Consider the following 20,692-nt stretch of genomic DNA (forward strand, 5'->3'; position numbering starts at 1 on the left):
GAAGTCTGGTATTTTTTTTGTATGCTTTTTTCAGAGGTAGCGCTTGTTTTTTTCACATAGCTCTAGAATCTTACGTCTGGTTGTAAAGAACTTTGCTATTTTGAAAAGATAATTAAAACAGCTAGAAGTTAAGCCCAAACACTTTGTGATTACAGCTTAAACGACGCCAAATTAGTGCACCTATACACAAAAAAATAGAGGACACAGGATATAATTTTTTTTCGACTTTTCCTGAGTTTTTAAAGTCAAAATTTCGTAAAAAATACCGCACAAAAATCATCATTTTTGCATTTCAATGCTTTATATTTCCCAGACGGTAAGCTGTAATCACAAAGTGTTTGGGCTTAACTTCTAGCTGTTTTAATTATCTTTTCAAAATAGCAAAGTTGTTTACAACCAGACGTAAGACACTAGAGCTATGTGAAAAAAACAAGCGCTACCTCTGAAAAAAGCTTAAAAAAAAAATACCAGTTTTCAAAAATTCTTCAAAAAAAAGTTCTGCCATAGAAAAAAAAAAAATTATCATCAAACCATTTCTAAGCCCCAAATCTTTAAGAAAAAGTTCGTTTTGTTCCTTGAGGAAAAATCGTGTTGACTAGTGTAATTTTCGTTTGAAGTCTGCAATACAAACTATTGCTTTCGGAAACATTAGATTACATCCTAAAGTATATATATTTGTTCTTAAACCGTTCATGAATACCACTGTTTAAATAAAATCCTTCAATACAGAAAATTGAGTGTCATGGTGCTATTATTTATGCCACAGCTGTATAAAGAAATGTCCAAATTTTCATAATGCAATGGAATATCTCAGTGGTTTTCATGAGAAAATTTGCCTGAAAACTTGAAAAATGTGATTTCTTCACTTTTAGCTTTTTCTAAAGGTATTTTTATATTTAATTATTTTGCATGCAAAACATATGATATGACCGAAAAAATCTTCAGTTAACGGTTAATTTTTATCTCCTCCGTTAGGGGTTGCTCGCGCACTGAACGCGGCAGAGTGTGCGAGCGAGAAAGAGAATCAGTAGCGTCAGCAGCGCTGGAGAAGGAGAGGGAACCAACAGAAAAATGTCTTCATTCTGGCTATAATTATGATCCGATCTGATTCAGATTCGGCAGTCTGGTAGATATGGGCATTCTCTACGATAATGCGTTTTTAGTTTTAGCGTATCTTTAAAAATGTGCCTGCCACAGATTTTCGTTCTTTGTGGGGGCGGAAGGGGGCAGGGCGAAATTGAAATACACTTGTAGCAGTGTGATATCACATGAGTCTGGAAACCAAATTTGGTTCCTCTAGCTTTTATAGTCTTTGAGATCCAGGCGCTCATCAAGACGGACAGACGGACAGACAGAGACTCGGCTATTGATGCTGATCAAGAATATATATACTTTATGGGGTCGTTTCCTTCTCTGCGTTGCACACATCCAGTTTTACCACAAATCTAAAAAATCTTACCTCAAATCTTTTTTGAGGGTATAATAATAATAATATAAGAACACACAGGTGGCTCCCGATCGTCGATCGTGAAACTACATTTAGTTGACATTTGTCGACTGCTGTGCCAACAGCCATGCCACCTAAAAAATTCCACCTACACACTAGAAACAAGAGCAGGCAATTTGTACACACATGTAATATGTGTAATATGTATGCTATGTGTAAGCTATATAATATGCTATGTATCAAGAATCATACCTTCCCATTTTCCCACAATTGATGGGGAAAACATCGTTCGGAGCCATCTGAAATAAAATTTTGTGAATATTTATATATATTTATATTTATAACTCTTACATCGCATGCCAGCATTGTGGGGCTTGGGCGTGCCGGCTCCTCCTGACTTCGATTCCTTTTCCATTTTATTAAACTTTAAACACTGAACTATATAACAAAAACTGAACGGAACGGTTTGCGTTGCGCGTGTTTTTTTTGTCTTAAAAATATTCATACAACTTTCGATAGCATCCATATCGGATTTATCGTTAGTTTTATCGGTTGAAAAAAATTTGCATTTTGTAGGTCTATAAAGTAAATAATAATAAGATAAGATAAGCCCTCGGTCGCAAAAAATTTCGGGCTTACTTTTGAAAGCAGACTTTAATTCGTAGATTGCAAAAATTATATTATATTATATTATCCGTTCCGTTCCAAACATCGTGACATGATGGAATGGTCACACTCATTTTCTGAAAACGGGCGACGGTTTTATGTTTTGTTTATTTTGTATGCTAAAAAGGTCAAATAAATAATAAATAAACACTGGAGATTAACCAAATCTAAGATTTAGATTTAGATTGAGATTAGCGGCATGGCATTTTCCACTGGTTGAAGGATATATATATATATATATATCTTTTTTGGCACTTGATCGGCGCAACGCAACCAAAAAAAACTGTATCAGTGAATTGCACAAATACCTGGTGAGAAGGCGGAGCGAATGCACGTTTGCAACATAAAGGAGCCTGGATCTTGTATTGTTGCTAGAAAGGTGAGATATTTCATAAATATTTCGGGGCCTGACCGTGCATCTCCTTTGCAGTTGATCCAAAACGGCTCTCAAGCTGGATTCCGTGCCCAGCGATATGACGCTGAAACCTTTGGACTGTCCGTTTGAATCTCAAAGAACTTCACCTCCTGCAATGTCCCTCAGTGCATGGTCCGTTGTCCACCAGGTGAGATTTCCCACGTATAGCAAGAGGCGTCCATAAATCACCGTCTTACGATCTATCTATCTATCTATCGCTCACACAAACAATTGCAAACCGTAGGCAAGGCCGGATATGGACCGGGAGATCAGGATTGGGGATTCGTCGACGGACGTCCAGGCGCCCAGGCGGATCCAGGCCACTGCCCAGTGGGGCAACACCCAGTGGGAGGTAATGAAGGCCTCCAAAGGTGTTGACTTTTACAATGTTTTGAAGGAGACCCTCGGCGACCGATTCCAGAGGCAGCTGGCCATGACACCCGAAGGTGAGTGCCTGGAAGTATAACTAAAATCGTGATATAAAATAAATCTCCTGCCAGAACGACAGTACCGCACCATGGTGAAGTTTGAAATTGACGAAGATCGCGATCAGCTGCTGGAAGAACTGATCCGTGGCCCTGTGGCCGAGACCCTGGGCATACCATCTAATGTCAAGTGGGGATCGGAAAGCAGCAGCACCTTTGACATACACCGAACGGACTTCATGAAGCCCGTTATACATATTGGTAAGGAACCTTAGAGATATTACTTCTGGTTGATAGCTATTTAATCATTATACCAATCCACAGTTAATGAATTGCTGGAGAAGACTCCGCTCAAAGTGGGCGTCTTTTCTTGCGCTACCACCGCCCTGATGGTACACTCCGTTGGGACCGCCACCTCCGCTCGACGCAGAGTCTCCCGAGCCTGGACCGGCTGCGCCATCTACCGAGGGCGTACCGCCGCCCCCGCCCCCAGAGGACTCAAGAACGACAATATACCAGAAGTATTCAACCTGCGCTGCATGACCGAAGACGGCTCGGAGAACATATCGGGGTCCATCGTATAGTATATGGTACATCGAACTCCACGGCCAAGACGATCCCATGTATACGTGTGCGCGAATGAAGAATTATAATACACTTTCGTCAGCAGGGCTACATGACTGCCCTGCCTTCAGGAGCAAACAAATGTAAAACTCGAGCACCCGCTTATCAGTGAATTGCACAAATACCTGGTAACGACTCTGTTATTTCTGTGCTTTTACATTTTAATTCCTCTGATTCCGCTTCAAAGGTGGTGCAAGGGGACTTTGAGAAGGCCGAGTGCATTGATGAGGGTCTCATGGACGAGTATTTGTACAAGCTGGCATATGAAACACACTGAAAGCGAGGCAAACCTGGTCAGTATTTACATGTATATACATATATATATTTACATTCGTTTGCAGGCAATCGTGGTGGCCATCAGTTGGTGGATGATGCCAAAAAACGCCTCATTATATTTGTATGGAGGCTGCAATGGATATCACACTGTGGGCTACGATTGATTGTGAACGCGACGAAATCTATGTATTCTCCGTAAGTCTGAAATCGAACAATGAGTAAACATTTAACTAGAAAATACATTTCTAGAGTCTGAGTAAGGTTAAGGATCGCCGTGACATACAGCATATGGATGTTTGGCCAACAACCACTATCTGTTCGGTGGAAATCCTGGCATCTGTCAGCAACAACAACTGCGCCTGGATTATCGTTAGAATCAGAATGTTCGTGAGCTGATTGCGTTTGATGTCCTTCAGCCACTCCTTGCAGAGGAATTCGCAGAGCTTGTTCCAGCCCAGGATGCCGCGACGGTTGACGAGCTCCCGCAGACAGATGCCCTATCCTTGTAGCTGCGCCAGGCCCATAATGAGAGCTCAATCCTACGGCCATGGTAGTCGAAGCAGATGGGCAGTGCGGGGCTGAAGATCACCTCCCGGAAGTAGACGGGCGCCGACTCTCCACCCAGGGGATCATCCTCCAGCTCGGCCGTGTTGTCCTTGCCCTCGTCGATGAGCACATCGAGATTCCTCTCCACAATCTCCCTCGCCTCCAAATCCTGCAGGGCATGTCGGAGGCAGAGTTGACCTCCATTTTGGCATTCGCTGGGGCACTGGCACTGGAGGAGTTCTTGAGCAGCGCCGAAAAGAAGTCCTCCAGAAAGAGCAGCGTATCCTGATCAATGTTCAGTTTGATGGGCAGAATGGACACGCGCAGGGAGCACTCCTCGGCGGTGCTCTTCTGTGGATTGGGCCGCACATTCAGGGCCTTCACAATGACCATGTTCTCGTCGAGCCGGCGGGATATGTTGCTGATGTTCGGATGATACAGGAACTTGTTGATGTCCGAGGAGCGCAGGCGGTCGCGTATCTCGATCTCCGAGACGAGCAGCACCTGCCGCGAGGAGTATATGGAGCTGAGGGGATAAGCCTCGTAGGAGAAGCGAATCTTCGACAGCACATCCAGGTTCCTGCGCGAGCCCTTCGGCTCCTTGGGCAGTCCTGCTCCCTTTTTCGTTGTCTTCTGCTCGCTTTGTGGCTGCGATACGCCGTATTTGTCAAACACAAAAATATTTATATTATGTATTTATTATATATATATTTTATAACAATGTATTATTATTATTATTATCATTATTGGTCCATTGGACAAATGTATGTATTATTGCTCCAGTGAGCGGCCTGGGCCTCCTGCGAGACATATTGGACGTGTGGTGCCTGGGCCTCCTGCGAGACATATTGGACATGAGCGGCCTGGGCCTCCTGCGAGACATATTGGACGTGTGGTGCCTGGGCCTGCTGCGAGACATATTGGACGTGTGGTGCCTGGGCCACCGAAACGTATGGCAGCACATTATGCTGCCTCAGGCGCTCCAGCAAGGCGCGCCCGTCGGCTGCCATGCCGCCCGTTTCGCCACGGTGGGCGGCCATCATCATCGCGAAGGCTCTGTCGCAGATCTGTTGCCTGCGTTCCTGCCTTTACCTGAGGGTGTTTGTGCGGCCACCGCTACCTCCACGGCCACCGCAACCTCCTCGGCCACGGCCACCGCCAGCGCCGCCAAAATGAAAATTTTGGTGAAGGGACATCTGGAAAGGAAAATATGAAATATAATATATATATATAATATATATATTATATATATGGTAATCCCCCCCCCCGGGCATAATAATATTGTTTTTTTTGGCTGCATACCGGATGTTGCCACATACCGTCGCCCCCTCTCGGCGCGGGTGTCGCTCAGTCTTCGCTCCTATGGTAATACTTACGTTGAGATTTCGGTGAGAAAACGAAAAAAAAGGAAAATGAGAAAAACCTTCTGTTGAACTGCTTGAGTTGAAGCCACGTGTTTGTTCAATAACGCCCGCCAAAAATCTAAAAGACCCCGGCCGCCGTCGACGCCGTTCAGATGAGCTAAATGAGCGTCGCGGCTCAATTATTGAGCACAAAATAAATATATATATTTTATTTTTAAATTGACCTGCCAAGCTACATATCATATATTGTTGGATTACATATCATTTTATTTTCATTTGTTTATATTTTCTAGAGCGAACAAACTTTAAGGTAAATTTAAAAATTAAATTAAATCATCAAAGTCAGCCATTTTTAAATGGCTCATTTTGAGCACTTTGCGTCCATCCTTTTTCCACCGAGTTGGCATCATCTCATCTGCCTATCTGGTCACACTCATTTTTCTGCAAGCCGGCGCCGGTTTTTGTTTAGAGTTTTGTTAACTTTTTGCCACTTTCCTTTTAATCATCAAATCATCTTCTTCAAGCGATGAAGACCATCCAACAACCTCCAGCCTACCTCCATGGGACGAAAGGCCATGGAACAAAGACCTGCCCGTAACATTCACAAGATGGGTTGAAGTGCATGGTCATGCGTCCAGTTTTTCAAGTTGCAGTTCTTCCAGCGATGTAAGTAAATTAAAGTATATGTAAGTATATTTTATATTTTCACTTATTTATATTTTCTAGAGCGAACTAGAATTAGGATTCGTAAGATGCGAACAATGCAAGAAAAAAATGATTAAAAATTCCTTACTAAGACATAAACAGTATAGCTGTGCATTTGGACCAAAGACAACAGATTTCGAATGCCCGCTCTGTCCATATAAGAGCGCTAAGAAAGTGAATCTGAAGATGCATCTTCAGAGCGTCCATGACGTACACGACTCGCCTGAGCGAATTGAATCATCCCAATCGGAATTGAGCTCAAGTTCCGACAGCGACGACGTTCTAAGTAAGTACGAACCGAACATTATTAGAACAATATTTTATTTTTCATTTTATTTTTAGATCAAAAAATAAAGAAACTCAAACGCCGCATCTTTGCCCCAGGAGCCCCTAAACCACCATTGAAAGCCTATGTGCGGTTCACAAACGAAAGACGGAAGGAACTGAAACGCGACTGCCTGCAAACCTGGCTGCAACTTTCGAAAATTCACCGCGAAAAATTCATTTATGATAAATGGCATCAGCTTTCGAAAGAGTGCAAGGTTCCGTACATAGAAGCGGCCGCCAAAGGCCAAGCTATGTAAGTCAAGTTAAGTTAAGTTTACAGTGCAATGTAATAATTATTCTTACTTTCCTTCCATAGATACAAAAAGAAGTTGCGCCGATTTTTAAGGCAGAATCCAAACATTCTGGAAGAAGAGTTGGCGAAGCTTAAGAAGAAACAAACGAAAAGAAAGGCCGTCTCCAGCTCCAGCAGCGATTTGACTGGTAAGTACATTTTACAATGCAAGGTGTTTTTGTAAATTTATCCCCCTTTTTCAAGATGATGACGACCCACATGACCTTGTCCCGCTATCCAAGGTTATCCGATTAGATGATCCCCACCGGGCCAATGGAAGCTCTGCTGCTGTCAAAAATAAGGAGCCAGTCGCGTCTACAAGCAAAAGTCTGTCCACTGAGAGTGTTCCCCTGCCTCTCAATACGCGCCGCACGTCGGTCCGCGCCCAGGCTAATATCATGGACTACGAAAGCGGAGACGAAACGGATATTCGAGAACTATATTGAAATGAAATGTTTTCGCGTATACGTGGAGGAACACCTTCAGCTTGTCGACAAGCGTCCGTACGAGAAATACGAGAAATATTTCGGCACGTTAGATGCAGAGTAAATAGCATTTCGTGCAAACACGAAAGGAGTAGTATAAGAATATGAATATAAAGAAAAAATGTATTGGTTTTGTTTTACAGAGTTTTCTGTTCTAAGAATATTCCTAATAAGTGCATTAAAATGTAATAAAAATAGCTAGTAGTAGTCGTAGTTCTCGGAGCGGGTGCGACGCGTCCAGACGCTCTTCTTTAGATTGCAGAACCTAAGCCCGGATGTAGGGTCTGTGGACTATGAAGAGCTCCATACGGATTGTGTTCTACTTACGAGTGGAAGCACGTCATGTCGAGAGCGTAACGCCACAGGACTTCCATGTGCAAGTGAAAATACAGGAAGAGCAAAAGCAGGAAGTGGAAGCAGAATATGAGAATGTTGAGGCAGAGGATAGAAGAGTGCTACGAGGATAGCATAATAGAAGAGAGCGAAAACGAGGAATATAATGATGTGAAACCATATGAAGAGAGCCGTCAGAGGAGAGCTTGCCAAAAGCTCAGAATCCGATGTTGAGGATGACCCTGTGCCAAACTCCCAGGACGAGAAACCTACCATATATTCATACAAATGTGAAATCTGCCGCAAACCCTACAAAAAGCCGAATGCATACAAGAGACACATGCTGGAAGTGCATAATGTCATGCCCAACGACTTGCCAAATCTCGACTGCCACCAATGCGGGGCCAGCTTTCCCACAGTGCCTCAGCTGCAGACCCACCAGCGCAGTCACTTGCCGGCCAAAAACAAGGCGGACAACTCCTGCCCGCACTGTGCGAAGCTCTTCACCACGCCGGGGAACCCTCAAGCGCCACATGGAAGCAGATGAAGCCCTACATCTGTGCAAAGAGCTTCAATTTTCTCGCCGCTCTCAATGATCACAAGCTGGTCCACACCGACGAGTGTCCCTTCGAATGCCCATCTGCCACCGAGAACAAGGCCAGACTCAGGGTAGAGTAGATCCATGGAGCCATCTCCGAGCAACACTAATCTTTGAATCCACTTCCAGGTGCATGCCGACACGCACAGTGCCACCATCTACGAGTGCAACATCTGCGGACTGAAGCTCAAGAGCGACGAACCTTCAACAAGCACAAAATAGTCCACTCCGACAAGCGGCAATACAAGTGTGAGCTCTGCGGTGCGGAATTCAAGCGTACCAAAACATTGAAGTCCCATCTCATCCTGCACACCGGCATACGGCCGTACAAGTGTAATTTCTGCGACAAGGACTTCTCCGAATTGTCGCTCGCATAAGCGTAAGGCGCATCCCAAGGAGCTGTTGCCCGTAATCGAAGAGCTAGCAAAGGCGTGAGTACAATGATTAAGACTTTAGAATGCTCAAACATCAAGTATACGTATAAGTATAAGTACACTGATTAAGACTATACTTATAACATAACTTATATTAAGACCTGCCTTTCGAATCGTAAGGCATTTCGAATCGAAAGAAGGCCATTCCATCGTCCAAAGCGAGTGGGAATTCCAGCAAAGGACACGGAAGGTGAGAGTAAGATCATGAAAGCGTATTCAATATTTCTGCAATCAACTGAAACCTTCGCCAGAAGAATGTGCGGTGGTCAGCTGCTTGAAAGCATCGGTATGTGCTCTTTTATTTTTTTCCATATAGAACCACTTGTGAGGCGTGCCTCCTGTAATGGGTCGTTTGTCGAGTGGTGATGCATCCTAAAAGTAGGCACTGTTCGTGCATCGCAATATTATAACAGTTCTACTGGGCAAGGGGAAACGCAGCTATAAGCTTTTAAATATATATTTATTTAAAGCTTACTGCGCTCGAATGCTGCTGAGCGAGGGCAATGACCGAAGATGGCCCGAACGGCAAAGTTTCGACCAAGCATTAAGGGTATTCAAAAATGAAAACCATAAAAAAGGGAAGAACTGATAGGCCGGCACAACGCCCTGAAAGCAAAGAAGCCTTGACAGGGCCTCCTAAGTAGTTTCCGGGGCAAAACTCTTTCTTTCTCTTTTGACGATCCAATCGTTAAGTCATTTTTGTCAATACCACTATCTGATCAGCAAAGGCTTTTGGAGCCAGACAGCAGCCACGATCTTTTCAACTACACAAAATAAATCTATGCAAGGTGCCATACCGGGAAAAGGGTAATTATTGCACCAGTTTCGTAGTTAGGGTTATATCCGATTCCCCCCGCTTATATGTCTTTTGGCTTTGTGCTCTTCTGTTTTATCTTAATTACCGCAGAATGGCACCTAGGCTATAGGCTGCTACATAGCTAGAGGAGAAAGCTCTAAACTGAGTACATCAAGTGCAACCGCACGAGAGCTGAGCGCAAAGCTGCAGTAAGCAAGACAGACTCTAATCGGCCGCAACGCTGCTGCTCCCGCCGGGATCACGGTGTGACACCTTCGATCGCTAAAGGGAGCGGAAGTCACCGGAAGTTAATGGGAACCATAACCCAAAATTGATTTTTCGGTGTCTGTGCGTGTGTTAGTGAGAGTGGGCAGAGCAAAGTCGAAAAAGAGAGCCTTGGTTAGGAAGTTTACCCTGGTATAGTTTTTATTAGTATAAAAGAGATTCCCAGTGGATAATAGTGAGGTAACAAAGTGAATTAAAAATCCCAGTAAAATCATAACCTCCCAGTGTAGTGGCTCCGACGGCAGCAGAGGGCTAAGCTCCCCAAAAGCTCCCTGAAAGCTCAGTTCTCTCTCTCTCTCTCTCTCTCGTTTTTTTTTCGTTTTTCTTTCTCAGCTACAGGTGGAACCTAAGTCTCGACGAAAGATCTTTCGGCGCTGGACCCGGTAACATATGTACATATGATCATGTAAGTGAGAATTCGCTATAACTTTGCCTGGCCCAAGAAAGTTGGCTTGTGCGGGTGAGAGTGAGTGTCATGAGCGCGAGAGCGAATGCGAGCATATAATGTCCCTAAAGAAGCATGTCCCGTTCGAACTATGCAGTTTGGCTGGAATAAGGAAATATTATCAGTCACATTGATAGCCTTACCGCTAACTAATTAATTCGAGAACCACTTCCGTACAGCAACCAACTGCTTTGTCTTAAGTCTGAATCATCTATATGTTTCCCGGAACTTTTTTCTCGTTTTTAATTTTTCCCACTCCTATACGAAACGGTGAGGTGACCTGCATATCGGAACTGACCTATGGGTTGAACATTGCAGAGTTTCCTTTGTGTTTTGTGTGAGGGTTTCCTCCGTCAAATGAGCGTTCAAAACCCTATATTATTATTTGTGGGCGGATTATCGAAAAATTGACCCTTGACGGTTTCGAGTAATTTGGTATTCTCTCCTCAATGGAGATCGGCGTGTGTTTGCGGAATTCCTGCCGTGGTATACAACTATGGTACAGGACCCTTTTACTCCCGGCTGGTATTGAGGAGGTTTCTTTAATGTGAATCGTCCTCTTTTGTATGTTCGATGCTATGGGTAAAATAAACTGTGAGCATGAAGGTTTAGGTGAGGGTCCAACTATTATTATTGTCATACATATCTTTTTAATTAAAGTTTTTGGTTTTAGATCAAGCAAATTATTACCAATTTAAATACAAATAGAATATCAAAGATTAAGAAAACGCATTAATTACTTTTCGGATTTATGGTAGAGTGAAATAAAATAGTTATTTGATAGAAAACTGAGAGTGAAAGGAACATGTTCCACGCCCAAAGCGGGTCACAAAGTGAACAAAGATTAGATATTAGTTTAAACTGTGGGATTTGTGTGATAGAAATTGAAGACCCAACGCAGTGTGTCCAGACTAGGTGTAAGCACATATTTCATATTGGGTGTTTGCTAAGTCGAGAAGGAGAAAAAACAGTCTGTCCAGTCTGTTTTGCGTATTTGGGGACTCCAGCTCCTAATTTAGCAGACGAACTCGCTGCGGCGCAGAATTCTAGTTCCCAGTCAGAAACGCGCAACATGACTAGAACAAGATCTCAAGGTATTCCTGTATCTGAAGGTACAGAGCAGCAACCGGTTGCTCAGGCAGTAGACCCCCCAAATGGCAATGCCGAGAATAGGCAGGGCAATGTTATGACTGATGGCTTGGCGCAAATGACCCAATCTCTGACCAAAGCCATGTCACAGATCGCGCAAATGACACAAGCCATGGCGCAGATGACACACTCGATCGAAGTGGGGTTCCAAAGATTAGCCATTCAGAATACGACCCCAAGGCCACACGCGGAAATGGGAACGCAAGGGGAGGCTACACCCCAGACATTTGAACAACTGTTTCAAATACCACCGAGAGAATCAGTAGGGCCGTTGAACAATGGCGTCCCTGAAGGCCGTTCCCCGTGGGGATCCCAAGGTACAGCGGAGCTGAGACCAGACAGAATAAATCAAATAATTTCCAATTGGAAACTGCGTTATTCTGGATACTCGTCGATGGGAGTGGATGATTTTGTGTACCGAGTGGAGGCTCTTACTAGACAGACGTTAGATGGGAACTTGGAATTGCTTGCTCGGTATGCTAGCAATTTGTTTGAAGGTAGCGCTAGTGAGTGGTTCTGGCGGTATCATAAAAGTGTCGCAATAGTAAATTGGCCTCAACTAAGTGCCGCACTGAGAGCGCAGTTTAAAGACGGCAGAACCGATCTGGAGATTCGCTCAGCGTTATCGCAGCGAAAACAGAAAGGGAATGAGAACTTTGATGCTTTCTATGAAGCCATCATCTCAATTGCAGACAAACTCGTGCAACCTCTGACGGAACCAGCCTTGCTGGAAATCCTGAGAGCCAATTTTGCCGCTGATATTCAGCACGAAATTTTGCATGTGTCGATCATGTCGGTGGCTCAGCTACGGCATGTAGTTCGCACTCGCGAACGGTGTGGTCGCGTACGTTACGCCCGCGCCGTCCCTCGGGCCGCCGGGGGGCCCAGATGAAATGTCTGAGGACCTAGAGATGGCTGCAGTGTCTCTCCTTTGTTGGAACTGTGGAGTGCATGGTCATCGTTACCAGGAGTGTGTAGCAGAACGCAAGGTCTTTTGTTACGGCTGTGGGCGACCAAATACGTACAAGCCATCGTGTAACCGATGTAATGCATCAAAAAACCTAAAGGGGTCGAACACCGACCCCTAGTGGAACCGACTAGTTCCAAACTACCAGATTTGTCAAAGTTACTAGATTTATCTCAATTACCGGAGTTGTCAGAATTACCAGAATTTCCATTACCCATCCGGTCTCAGAGGCAAACTAAGTTGAGTCAGAAATCAATAGTCAGTAGGTCGAGACAGCGTCGACTACAATATCGGCAAAAACACAAGGCAGAAAAGCGAAATGTGCTCGCATCAATAGTCAACGATTCCAAGGATTGGCGACCGTACGCAGAAGTGTATTTATTAGGCAAAACCGTAACAGGCCTAATGGATACGGGTGCCTCGATCAGCTGTATAGGAGGAACTCTGGCGTCCGAAATGCAAAAGGAAAGTTCGGGCTACAGGCCTATTAAAGCGTCGGTTAGTACAGCAGATGGCAAGCAGCAACCAATTATTGGTCGACTTAATACTACTATTCAGTTTAGGGGAGAGTCCCAGACATTTCGCTTGTGGATTGTGCCGTCTTTGTCGCAAGATTTGTATTTAGGGATCGATTTCTGGACGAAGTTTAACTTGCTGCCTGCCTTTTTGTCTAATAAAGCTCTGGGGGCGACCATCTCAGGCGTGTTGCTGGATGATCCGAATCAGTTGCCCCTGTCAGTACAACAGAAGGCCCAGTTAGTGGAAACGATTAAATTGTTTCCCTCATTTGCAGAGAGAGGCCTAGGGAAAACGACCCTGCTACAGCATGATATCGATGTGGGAGATGCTAAACCCATCAAGCAAAGGCACTATGCCGTCTCTCCAGCGGTCGAACAGCTCATGTATACCGAACTTGATAGAATGTTGTCGCTGGGAGTGATAGAAGAGTCGAATAGCCCTTGGTCATCGCCGGTCGTTATGGTACGTAAACCAGGCAATGTGCGGCTATGCATCGATAGTATGAAGATTAATGAAGTGACTATTAACGAGAAGGAACGTGTGAGTCGTTTCTGGGGACACGACTCTACTTATACCCGTACTCAGTCAGTATATACATTATTGAGCTTATAATTTTTTAGAATTTTAGATAAAAAAAAATAAAAATTACATTTTACATTTTTTTGCTACATCTGCTATCTACATCTCATCTACAATGTCTATTCTACATCTCCTCCGCTAGGGGTTGCTCGCGCACTGAACGCGGCAGCGTGTGCGAGCGAGAAGGAAAATGAGTTGCGTTGTCGTTGGCGGGAGGAGGAGGGGAAGCAACTGAAAATGAATTTCTTCATTCTGGCTATAATTATGATCCGATCTGATTCAGATTCGGCAGTCTGGTAGATATGGTCATTCTCTACGATACTGCGTTTTTAGTTTTATCGTACCTTTAAAAATGTGCCTGCCACAGATTTTCGTTTTTTGTGTGGGCGGAAGGGGGCGGGGCGAAATTTTGAAATACACCAAATTTGGTTGCCCTAGCTCTTATAGTCTCTGAGATCTAGGCGCTCAACAAGACAGACAGACGGACAGACGGACAGACAGACATGGCTATATCGACTCGGCTATTGATGCTGATCAAGAATATATATACTTTATGGGGTCGGAAACGTTTCCTTCTCTGCGTTACACACATCCACTTTTACCACAAATCTAATATACCCCTTAACTCTTTTTTGAGTACGGGTATAAAAACGCCTACCCAATGCCTCTTATTGACGGGATTCTCAGTCGGCTGCCGCGAGCGGAATTTATTTCAAGCATTGATTTGAAAGACGCGTATTGGCAGATCCCTCTTGAAGAAAGGTCACGCGACAAAACTGCATTTACTGTACCAGGACGACCCCTATATCAGTTCACAGTCATGCCGTTTGGCCTATCTAATGCTCCACAAACAATGTGCAAGCTTATGGATAAGGTTATTCCTTCAGGGCTGCGGAACGAGATATTTGTGTACCTCGATGATTTGTTAGTCATTTCCGACTCGTTTGATAAACACGTGAATGTCCTCACCGAGGTAGCGGGGCGTTTACAGCAAGCGGGTTTGACCATAAATGTCCAGAAATCACATTTCTGCCTGAAGCAAGTCAAATATCTTGGCCATGTCATTGGTCATGGCACTATTCGGACGGATCCTGAAAAAGTAGAATCGATAAAAGAATTTCCTATCCCTCGGTCACTGAAACAGGTTCGACGTTTTTTAGGTCTCACAGGGTGGTATCATAAGTTCATCAAGGACTAGGACGCTCAAGCAAAAGCTAAAGTTCAAGTGGACCGAAGAGGCGCAGAAAGCATTTGAGTTGCTGAAGGCCAAGATGTAACTATTCCGTAACGGAAAAAGAATGTCTGGCAGCCGTGATGTGTGTGAAAAAATTTAGGCCATACATAGAAGGGCAGGAGTTTACCATAATCACGGACCATGCTTCCTTGAAGTGGCTTATGTCCCAAGCAGATCTAAGCTCCAGGTTAGCAAGATGGGCGCTGAAGCTTCAAGGGGTTTCCTTTAAAATATTCCATCGAAAGGGATCGCAGAACATTGTTCCGGACGCCCTCTCCAGGGTTTTCACCGAAGATCTCTCAGCCATTCAATTCGATAGCTTAATTGATTTACGATCCCCTCAATTTCAATCAGCTGACTATCAAGAGATGATGTTTAAGGTTCGGGCTAACCAAGATCGATTGCCAGACGTGAAAATAGTCGACAATCTGATATATCGGCGATCTGAACATGCCACGGGAGAAAAAATTGCCGACGATCTATGTTGGAAACTTTGGATCCCTAATGGATTAGTACAGGAGGTCTTGAAGGAGGCTCATGAACACCCGTTAGCAGCGCATGGTGGGATAAACAAGACCCTAGAGCGAATTCGCCGTTATTATTATTGGCCAAACCTAGTGACGGATGTGAAAGAGTTTATAGGCAGCTGTGACATTTGTAAAGGTAGCAAGCATCCAAACTACACGTTGAGACCGCCAATGGGGAAATTCCAGAAGCTTTATGTGGACTTTTTAGGGCCGTACCCCCGCAGCAAGTCCGGAAACATCGGCATCTTCGTGGTGTTGGATCATTTTTCTAAATTTCCGTTTTTGAAAACGGTGAAGAAATTTACGGCTGAGGCCATTACTCCATTTATAGAGGAAGAACTATTCCATTGTTTTGGCGTGCCGGAGGTTATGGTGTCTGATAATGGTGTGCAATTTAAGTCGCACCGGTTTAATGAACTATTGCAGAAATACGGCATTAAACATTCATACACCGCGGTATACGCTCCCCAAGCAAATGCCTCGCAAAGGGTCAATAGATCGGTGATCGCAGCAATAAAGGCTTATATCAAACCCGACCAAAGTAATTGGGATGAACAGATGAGTTCGATAGCATGTGCATTGCGATCAAGCGTGCATGCAGCCATAAACAGTAGTCCGTATCGGGTGGCTTTCGGTCAGAATATGATTACGAGTGGCTCTGCCTATCCATTGCTACGAAACCTAGGAGTTTTAGAGGATCAGTCTTTTGCATTTGATAGGGGAGACTCATTCGACCTCATTCGCAAAAAGGGAAAACAAACCATGCTGAAGCAACAGCGTAGGAATGAAAACACGTATAATCTGCGAAGTCGCGAGGTATCGTTTCAACCAGGGCAGGAGGTATTTCGGCGAAACCATCAACAAAGCAACTTTGCAAAGGGGTTTAATGCAAAACTCGCCCCGACGTTTGTAAAGGCAAGAGTAAGGACAAGGTTAGGACATAGTTATTATGAATTGGAGGATCTTCAGGGTAAATTAGTCGGAAAGTACCATGCTAAAGACATAAAACAATGATAGATAGAATTAACTCTCCAAACGAGTATCACCCTTGGGAGTATTGAACCCCTAAGTGTGATTTTGGCAGGGGGGTGTGTAATGGGTCGTTTGTCGAGTGGTGATGCATCCTAAAAGTAGGCACTGTTCGTGCATCGTAATAGTATAACAGTTCTACTGGGCAAGGGGAAACGCAGCTATAAGCTTTTAAATATATATTTATTTAAAGGGGAAGCCTTGACAGGGCCTCCTAAGTAGTTTCCGGGGCAAAACTCTTTCTTTCTCTTCTGACGATCGAATCGTTAAGTCATTTTTGTCAATACCACTATCTGATCAGCAAAGGCTTTTGGAGCCAGACAGCAGCCACGATCTTTTCAACTACACAAAATAAATCTATGCAAGGTGCCATACCGGGAAAAGGGTAATTATTGCACCAGTTTCGTAGTTAGGGTTATATCCGATTCCCCCCGCTTATATGTCTTTCGGCTTTGTGCTCTTCTGTTTTATCTTAATTACCGCAGAATGGCACCTAGGCTATAGGCTGCTACATAGCTAGAGGAGAAAGCTCTAAACTGAGTACATCAAGTGCAACCGCACGAGAGCTGAGCGCAAAGCTGCAGTAAGCAAGACAGACTCTAATCGGCCGCAACGCTGCTGCTCCCGCCGGGATCACGGTGTGACACCCTCGATCGCTAAAGGGAGCGGAAGTCACCGGAAGTTACCGGAAGTGCGCCAAACTCATCGGAATATACTTTCTCTACCGCGGAATGAGTGATTCGGCCAACTAATGGGAACCATAACCCAAAATTGATTTTTCGGTGTCTGTGCGTGTGTTAGTGAGAGTGGGCAGAGCAAAGTCGAAAAAGAGAGCCTTGGTTAGGAAGTTTACCCTGGTATAGTTTATATTAGTATAAAAGAGATTCCCAGTGGATAATATGTAACGGGGCGAAAAGAAAAATGTGCGAAGTGAGGTAACAAAGTGAATTAAAAATCCCAGTAAAATCATAACCTCCCAGTGTAGTGGCTCCGACGGCAGCAGAGGGCTAAGCTCCCCAAAAGCTCCCTGAAAGCTCAGTTCGCTCTCTCTCTCTCTCGTTTTTTTTCGTTTTTCTTTCTCAGCTACAGGTGGAACCAAGTCTCGACGAAAGATCTTTCGGCGCTGGACCCGGTAACATATGTACATATGATCATGTAAGTGAGAATTCGCTATAACTTTGCCTGGCCCAAGAAAGTTGGCTTGTGCGGGTGAGAGTGAGTGTCATGAGCGCGAGAGCGAGAATATTGAACATACGATCCACACGGGCATTAAAAGGAAACCGCAATAAAAAGGTTGTGGATTATTTTTGGCAGTGAGAATGGGCATGAAGACACCTGTGGTACCCCGTACTTGCACACAATTCTTTTCCCTCTGATGTTAGCCTGATTTAAGTTGAATATTTACTATATTACTATTACTACATTACATTATATTATATATTATTGTTAGATCGTATTGCATATTCATTATTGGGTTTATTATTTTTAATTAATTTCCTATAGGTATTACTAGATCTAAGTTGAGGTTGCTCCCCTATTACTCTCCCGCACGTTAGTGAATTTTCGACAGCTGTACTATTTTGAAGAATAGATATGTCTAGATAACTACATGGGTAGAACCTGAAGTACCATGGTGAAAGTTAATTTAGTTAATACAAATAGCATTAGTAAAATGAATTAAATCCCTTTTTTGTTGGACCCATGCCTGTCCCGAATGCCGCAGCCTGATGCCTGTACGATTTTGGGAGGGATCCCTGGCGACCAGCTGGCTTATAGGGGATCATGGTAGGGTGGGCGTCCGTGCCGCTGAGCACATGCAGCCCAAGATCGAGCATCGCCTGACCGCTATCCCCCCTTATCTTTGATGTATCTCTTCCGTTAGTGTTGGTTTGCTGTACTGTAGTCTTCCTTTCCCGTTCCCCTCCTTTCGTACGCGAATTTATTTTCTTGTTTATTTGCACCAAGTGAGAACAATAACTGACGGCCTCTTCCTCAAAACCCACCCCAGCCGACCAGAGAAAAGCCGGAAGCCATCGCGTACCCCGCTCAGTTATTTGAACAGCCCCTCTCACCGTTATATGTTACACTCCTCCGGCCTCTTGCTTGACTTTCTGACTTTCAGATCTGTCTCCAGAGTCTCCAGTCTCCTCCACATAATGTGTGGTTAAAATTGAACAGGTGTCACCACTGAAGAAAAATGTGTGGTTAAAATTGAACAGGTGTCACCACTAGTTATCCCTACCCGACCTCAGAAATATAACGACAATATACTGATGATATAGTTTGGTATTTTCGGTATTTTTGTTTGATAGTATCACCACTAAGCAAACAACACATAGAGGCGTCAAATCGACTAAAAACTGCCTGCATAAAATTTTTGGACGATTGGCTCCCAGGCCTTCGGTCGGGAGCGATAGCTTTGAGGGCCCGGCCTCCGGCTTGAGCCGAGAGAGACCACCTTTGCAGCTGTGTCGAATATAAACCGTGTGGCGTGTGTAACTATGCCTGTATTTGTGTCCTCTAACAACTTTAAAACCAAACTCGACCTATTCAGGGTCGGATCCTGCACGCCCTGACGCAACCATCAATGTGGGGCCCTCCTTTATTTTGTATTTTTCTCAGTGGCCATTATATTTTGTATTCATTATTTGGAGTTTTGTTTTTTCAACAAAATTTTTCTGTTACCCGGGGGCCCAGCAACTGCTAATCCGGCTGACCTACTTCCCGGTAAGACTTCATATTTTCTTGGTGTATTCTGTCGCTCGACTCGACGCGGGTTGAGGCATTGACGAAGCGGTTCATAAAATATTTTTTCGTTTTGTTTTGAAAAGCTGATGTTGCGACGGGCGCGCGGTTCTCTTTTAGGCTAGCCTTTGCCTCTGCTTTCGGCTTCGTCAATGACTCGACCCGGCCCGCGTCGAGTCGAGCGACAGAACACACCAAGAAAATATTAAGTCTTACGACGGGAATAGGTCCAGGCCGGATAGAGTTGCCTAGGAGGATAAAGAAAAATTTTGTTGAAAAAACAAAACTCCAAATAATGAAATAAAAAAATATAATAGCCACTGAGAAAAATACAAAATAAAGGAGGGCCCAGATTGATGGTCGTAAGCTGGTTGAAGGCTCCGGCAATAAGGTCGCTACATCACATCAGCCCTCAAAACAAAACGAAAAACCAATTCAAGCGGCCAACAATTGTAGAGCCCACACACAAGCATAGTGTGTTGAATACATGGCACACACACATTTACGTAACCTGTAAACGAAACTCAAAACAAACTCAAAACGTTTTCGGAAAATAAGAATTGATACAAAATTTTGTCGTGTCTGTTTACACACATACATTTGCAATTCTCAGCTTGCTTTCGCTTCCCGACATGAGTCATACATGCCGAACGGCCCAGCTCCCGACCCGAGTTCTCAGCCTCACAGAGCCAAAGCGCTGGGAGCCGGGCAGAACACCCAGCTTGCGCCCCTTTTGTTGTATGAACTGGCACATCTATATGTGGTTAGTGCCAGCACGTCGTTAAGTGGCCTGACTCTCTCCGTGGCAAGATGCTTTTGTCCGGACTGGTCCCATGTGGTCACATATTTTAATATGTAAGGATGACGATAGATCGCAAGGTTCTAAAATAACAATTAGAAACTCGCTCAAGTAAAAAAACTCGGCAATGGTAGTCATAAATTTACCTTTATCGCTCTCTCCATTGGGCTCTCTCCAGTGAAGCTCCATAGCCAACCAAAAGGGGAAACCAATCCAATAGGCAATGCTGACGACGGCAGCGGTCACAAAGAACTGAAAGTGGAATTCATCATGAGCATAATGGTTGGCAGTACTGCAAATCTACCACTAAATACCGGTCCCAGGCAGTGGGTGTAGTTGTCCACAACCCAAAAGATGGGTGTCATGCACACACATCCCCGCTCTCATTTCAGGTACGAGGGTCGCGACGATGAAGTTCAATACACTGGTGGAGCAGCAGCATCAAATTTAAATATATATCTATAAGGACAGATGGTTGACGGACTTTTGATTTTCTTTTAAAAATTTATTTTTCTTCCTTAAAGACGGACTTTGGATTTTCTTTTAAAAATTTATTTTTCTTCCTTAAATTTAATAAATACATATATGATTACAATTAACAATTATTAAAAAATGCGTTATATAATAATAATAATGAAACTGTTTCGGAAGAAACCACTCTTCCTCATCAGCGATCTTTCA

General features: G+C 44.1%; 3 protein-coding genes and 1 pseudogene across 5 annotated transcripts in view; all 4 read left to right on the forward strand.

Annotated features, from left to right (window-relative positions):
- Positions 1–1,983: 1,983 nt before the first annotated feature.
- LOC111074604 lies at positions 1,984–5,079 on the forward strand. 3 transcript variants are annotated; one of them, XM_022367444.2, is made up of 9 exons: positions 1,984–2,492; positions 2,544–2,676; positions 2,773–2,974; positions 3,029–3,214; positions 3,278–3,543; positions 3,621–3,705; positions 3,765–3,870; positions 3,919–4,048; positions 4,103–5,079. In XM_022367444.2, exons 2-5 carry the CDS (start codon positions 2,587–2,589, stop codon positions 3,535–3,537), a joined length of 738 nt encoding a protein of 245 aa, XP_022223136.1. In that variant the 5' UTR covers positions 1,984–2,492; positions 2,544–2,586; the 3' UTR covers positions 3,538–3,543; positions 3,621–3,705; positions 3,765–3,870; positions 3,919–4,048; positions 4,103–5,079. The 3 variants fall into 3 exon arrangements, with proteins under 3 accessions (XP_022223136.1, XP_022223135.1, XP_022223134.1); XM_022367443.2 differs by having other exon boundaries at positions 3,624–3,705; XM_022367442.2 differs by having other exon boundaries at positions 3,278–3,705.
- Positions 5,080–6,618: 1,539 nt separating this feature from the next.
- LOC121404874 lies at positions 6,619–7,722 on the forward strand. Its single transcript, XM_041595263.1, has 4 exons — positions 6,619–6,675; positions 6,810–7,048; positions 7,112–7,236; positions 7,292–7,722. The coding sequence occupies exons 1-4, from the start codon at positions 6,655–6,657 to the stop codon at positions 7,531–7,533; spliced, it is 627 nt and encodes a 208-aa protein (XP_041451197.1). The 5' UTR covers positions 6,619–6,654; the 3' UTR covers positions 7,534–7,722.
- A 298-nt stretch (positions 7,723–8,020) lies between these two features.
- LOC111081594 lies at positions 8,021–9,114 on the forward strand (annotated as a pseudogene).
- Positions 9,115–17,401: 8,287 nt separating this feature from the next.
- The window catches only part of LOC111081208, a 46,387-nt gene continuing 43,096 nt past the window's right edge, over positions 17,402–20,692 (forward strand). The window contains exon 1 of the mRNA XM_041595262.1: positions 17,402–17,622. Coding sequence (XP_041451196.1) covers positions 17,615–17,622 — 8 coding nt within the window. The 5' untranslated portion in view covers positions 17,402–17,614. The remainder of the gene's footprint in view (positions 17,623–20,692) is intronic.

Source organism: Drosophila obscura, unplaced genomic scaffold, assembly GCF_018151105.1.
Source record: "Drosophila obscura isolate BZ-5 IFL unplaced genomic scaffold, ASM1815110v1 contig_46, whole genome shotgun sequence".
In the NCBI taxonomy this organism is placed as follows: Eukaryota; Metazoa; Arthropoda; class Insecta; order Diptera; family Drosophilidae; genus Drosophila; species Drosophila obscura.

Excerpts from the sequence above, each read along its gene's own strand:
- LOC111074604 (XM_022367442.2), top strand. The coding sequence starts at position 2,587 with ATGACGCTGAAACCTTTGGACTGTCCGTTTGAATCTCAAAGAACTTCA. Across the intron at positions 2,677-2,772 it reads CATGGTCCGTTGTCCACCAG|GCAAGGCCGGATATGGACCG; the intron begins GTGAGATTTCCC and ends TGCAAACCGTAG. Across the intron at positions 2,975-3,028 it reads GCTGGCCATGACACCCGAAG|AACGACAGTACCGCACCATG; the intron begins GTGAGTGCCTGG and ends ATCTCCTGCCAG.
- LOC121404874 (XM_041595263.1), top strand. The coding sequence starts at position 6,655 with ATGCATCTTCAGAGCGTCCAT. Across the intron at positions 7,049-7,111 it reads GCCGCCAAAGGCCAAGCTAT|ATACAAAAAGAAGTTGCGCC; the intron begins GTAAGTCAAGTT and ends TTCCTTCCATAG. Across the intron at positions 7,237-7,291 it reads CTCCAGCAGCGATTTGACTG|ATGATGACGACCCACATGAC; the intron begins GTAAGTACATTT and ends CCCTTTTTCAAG.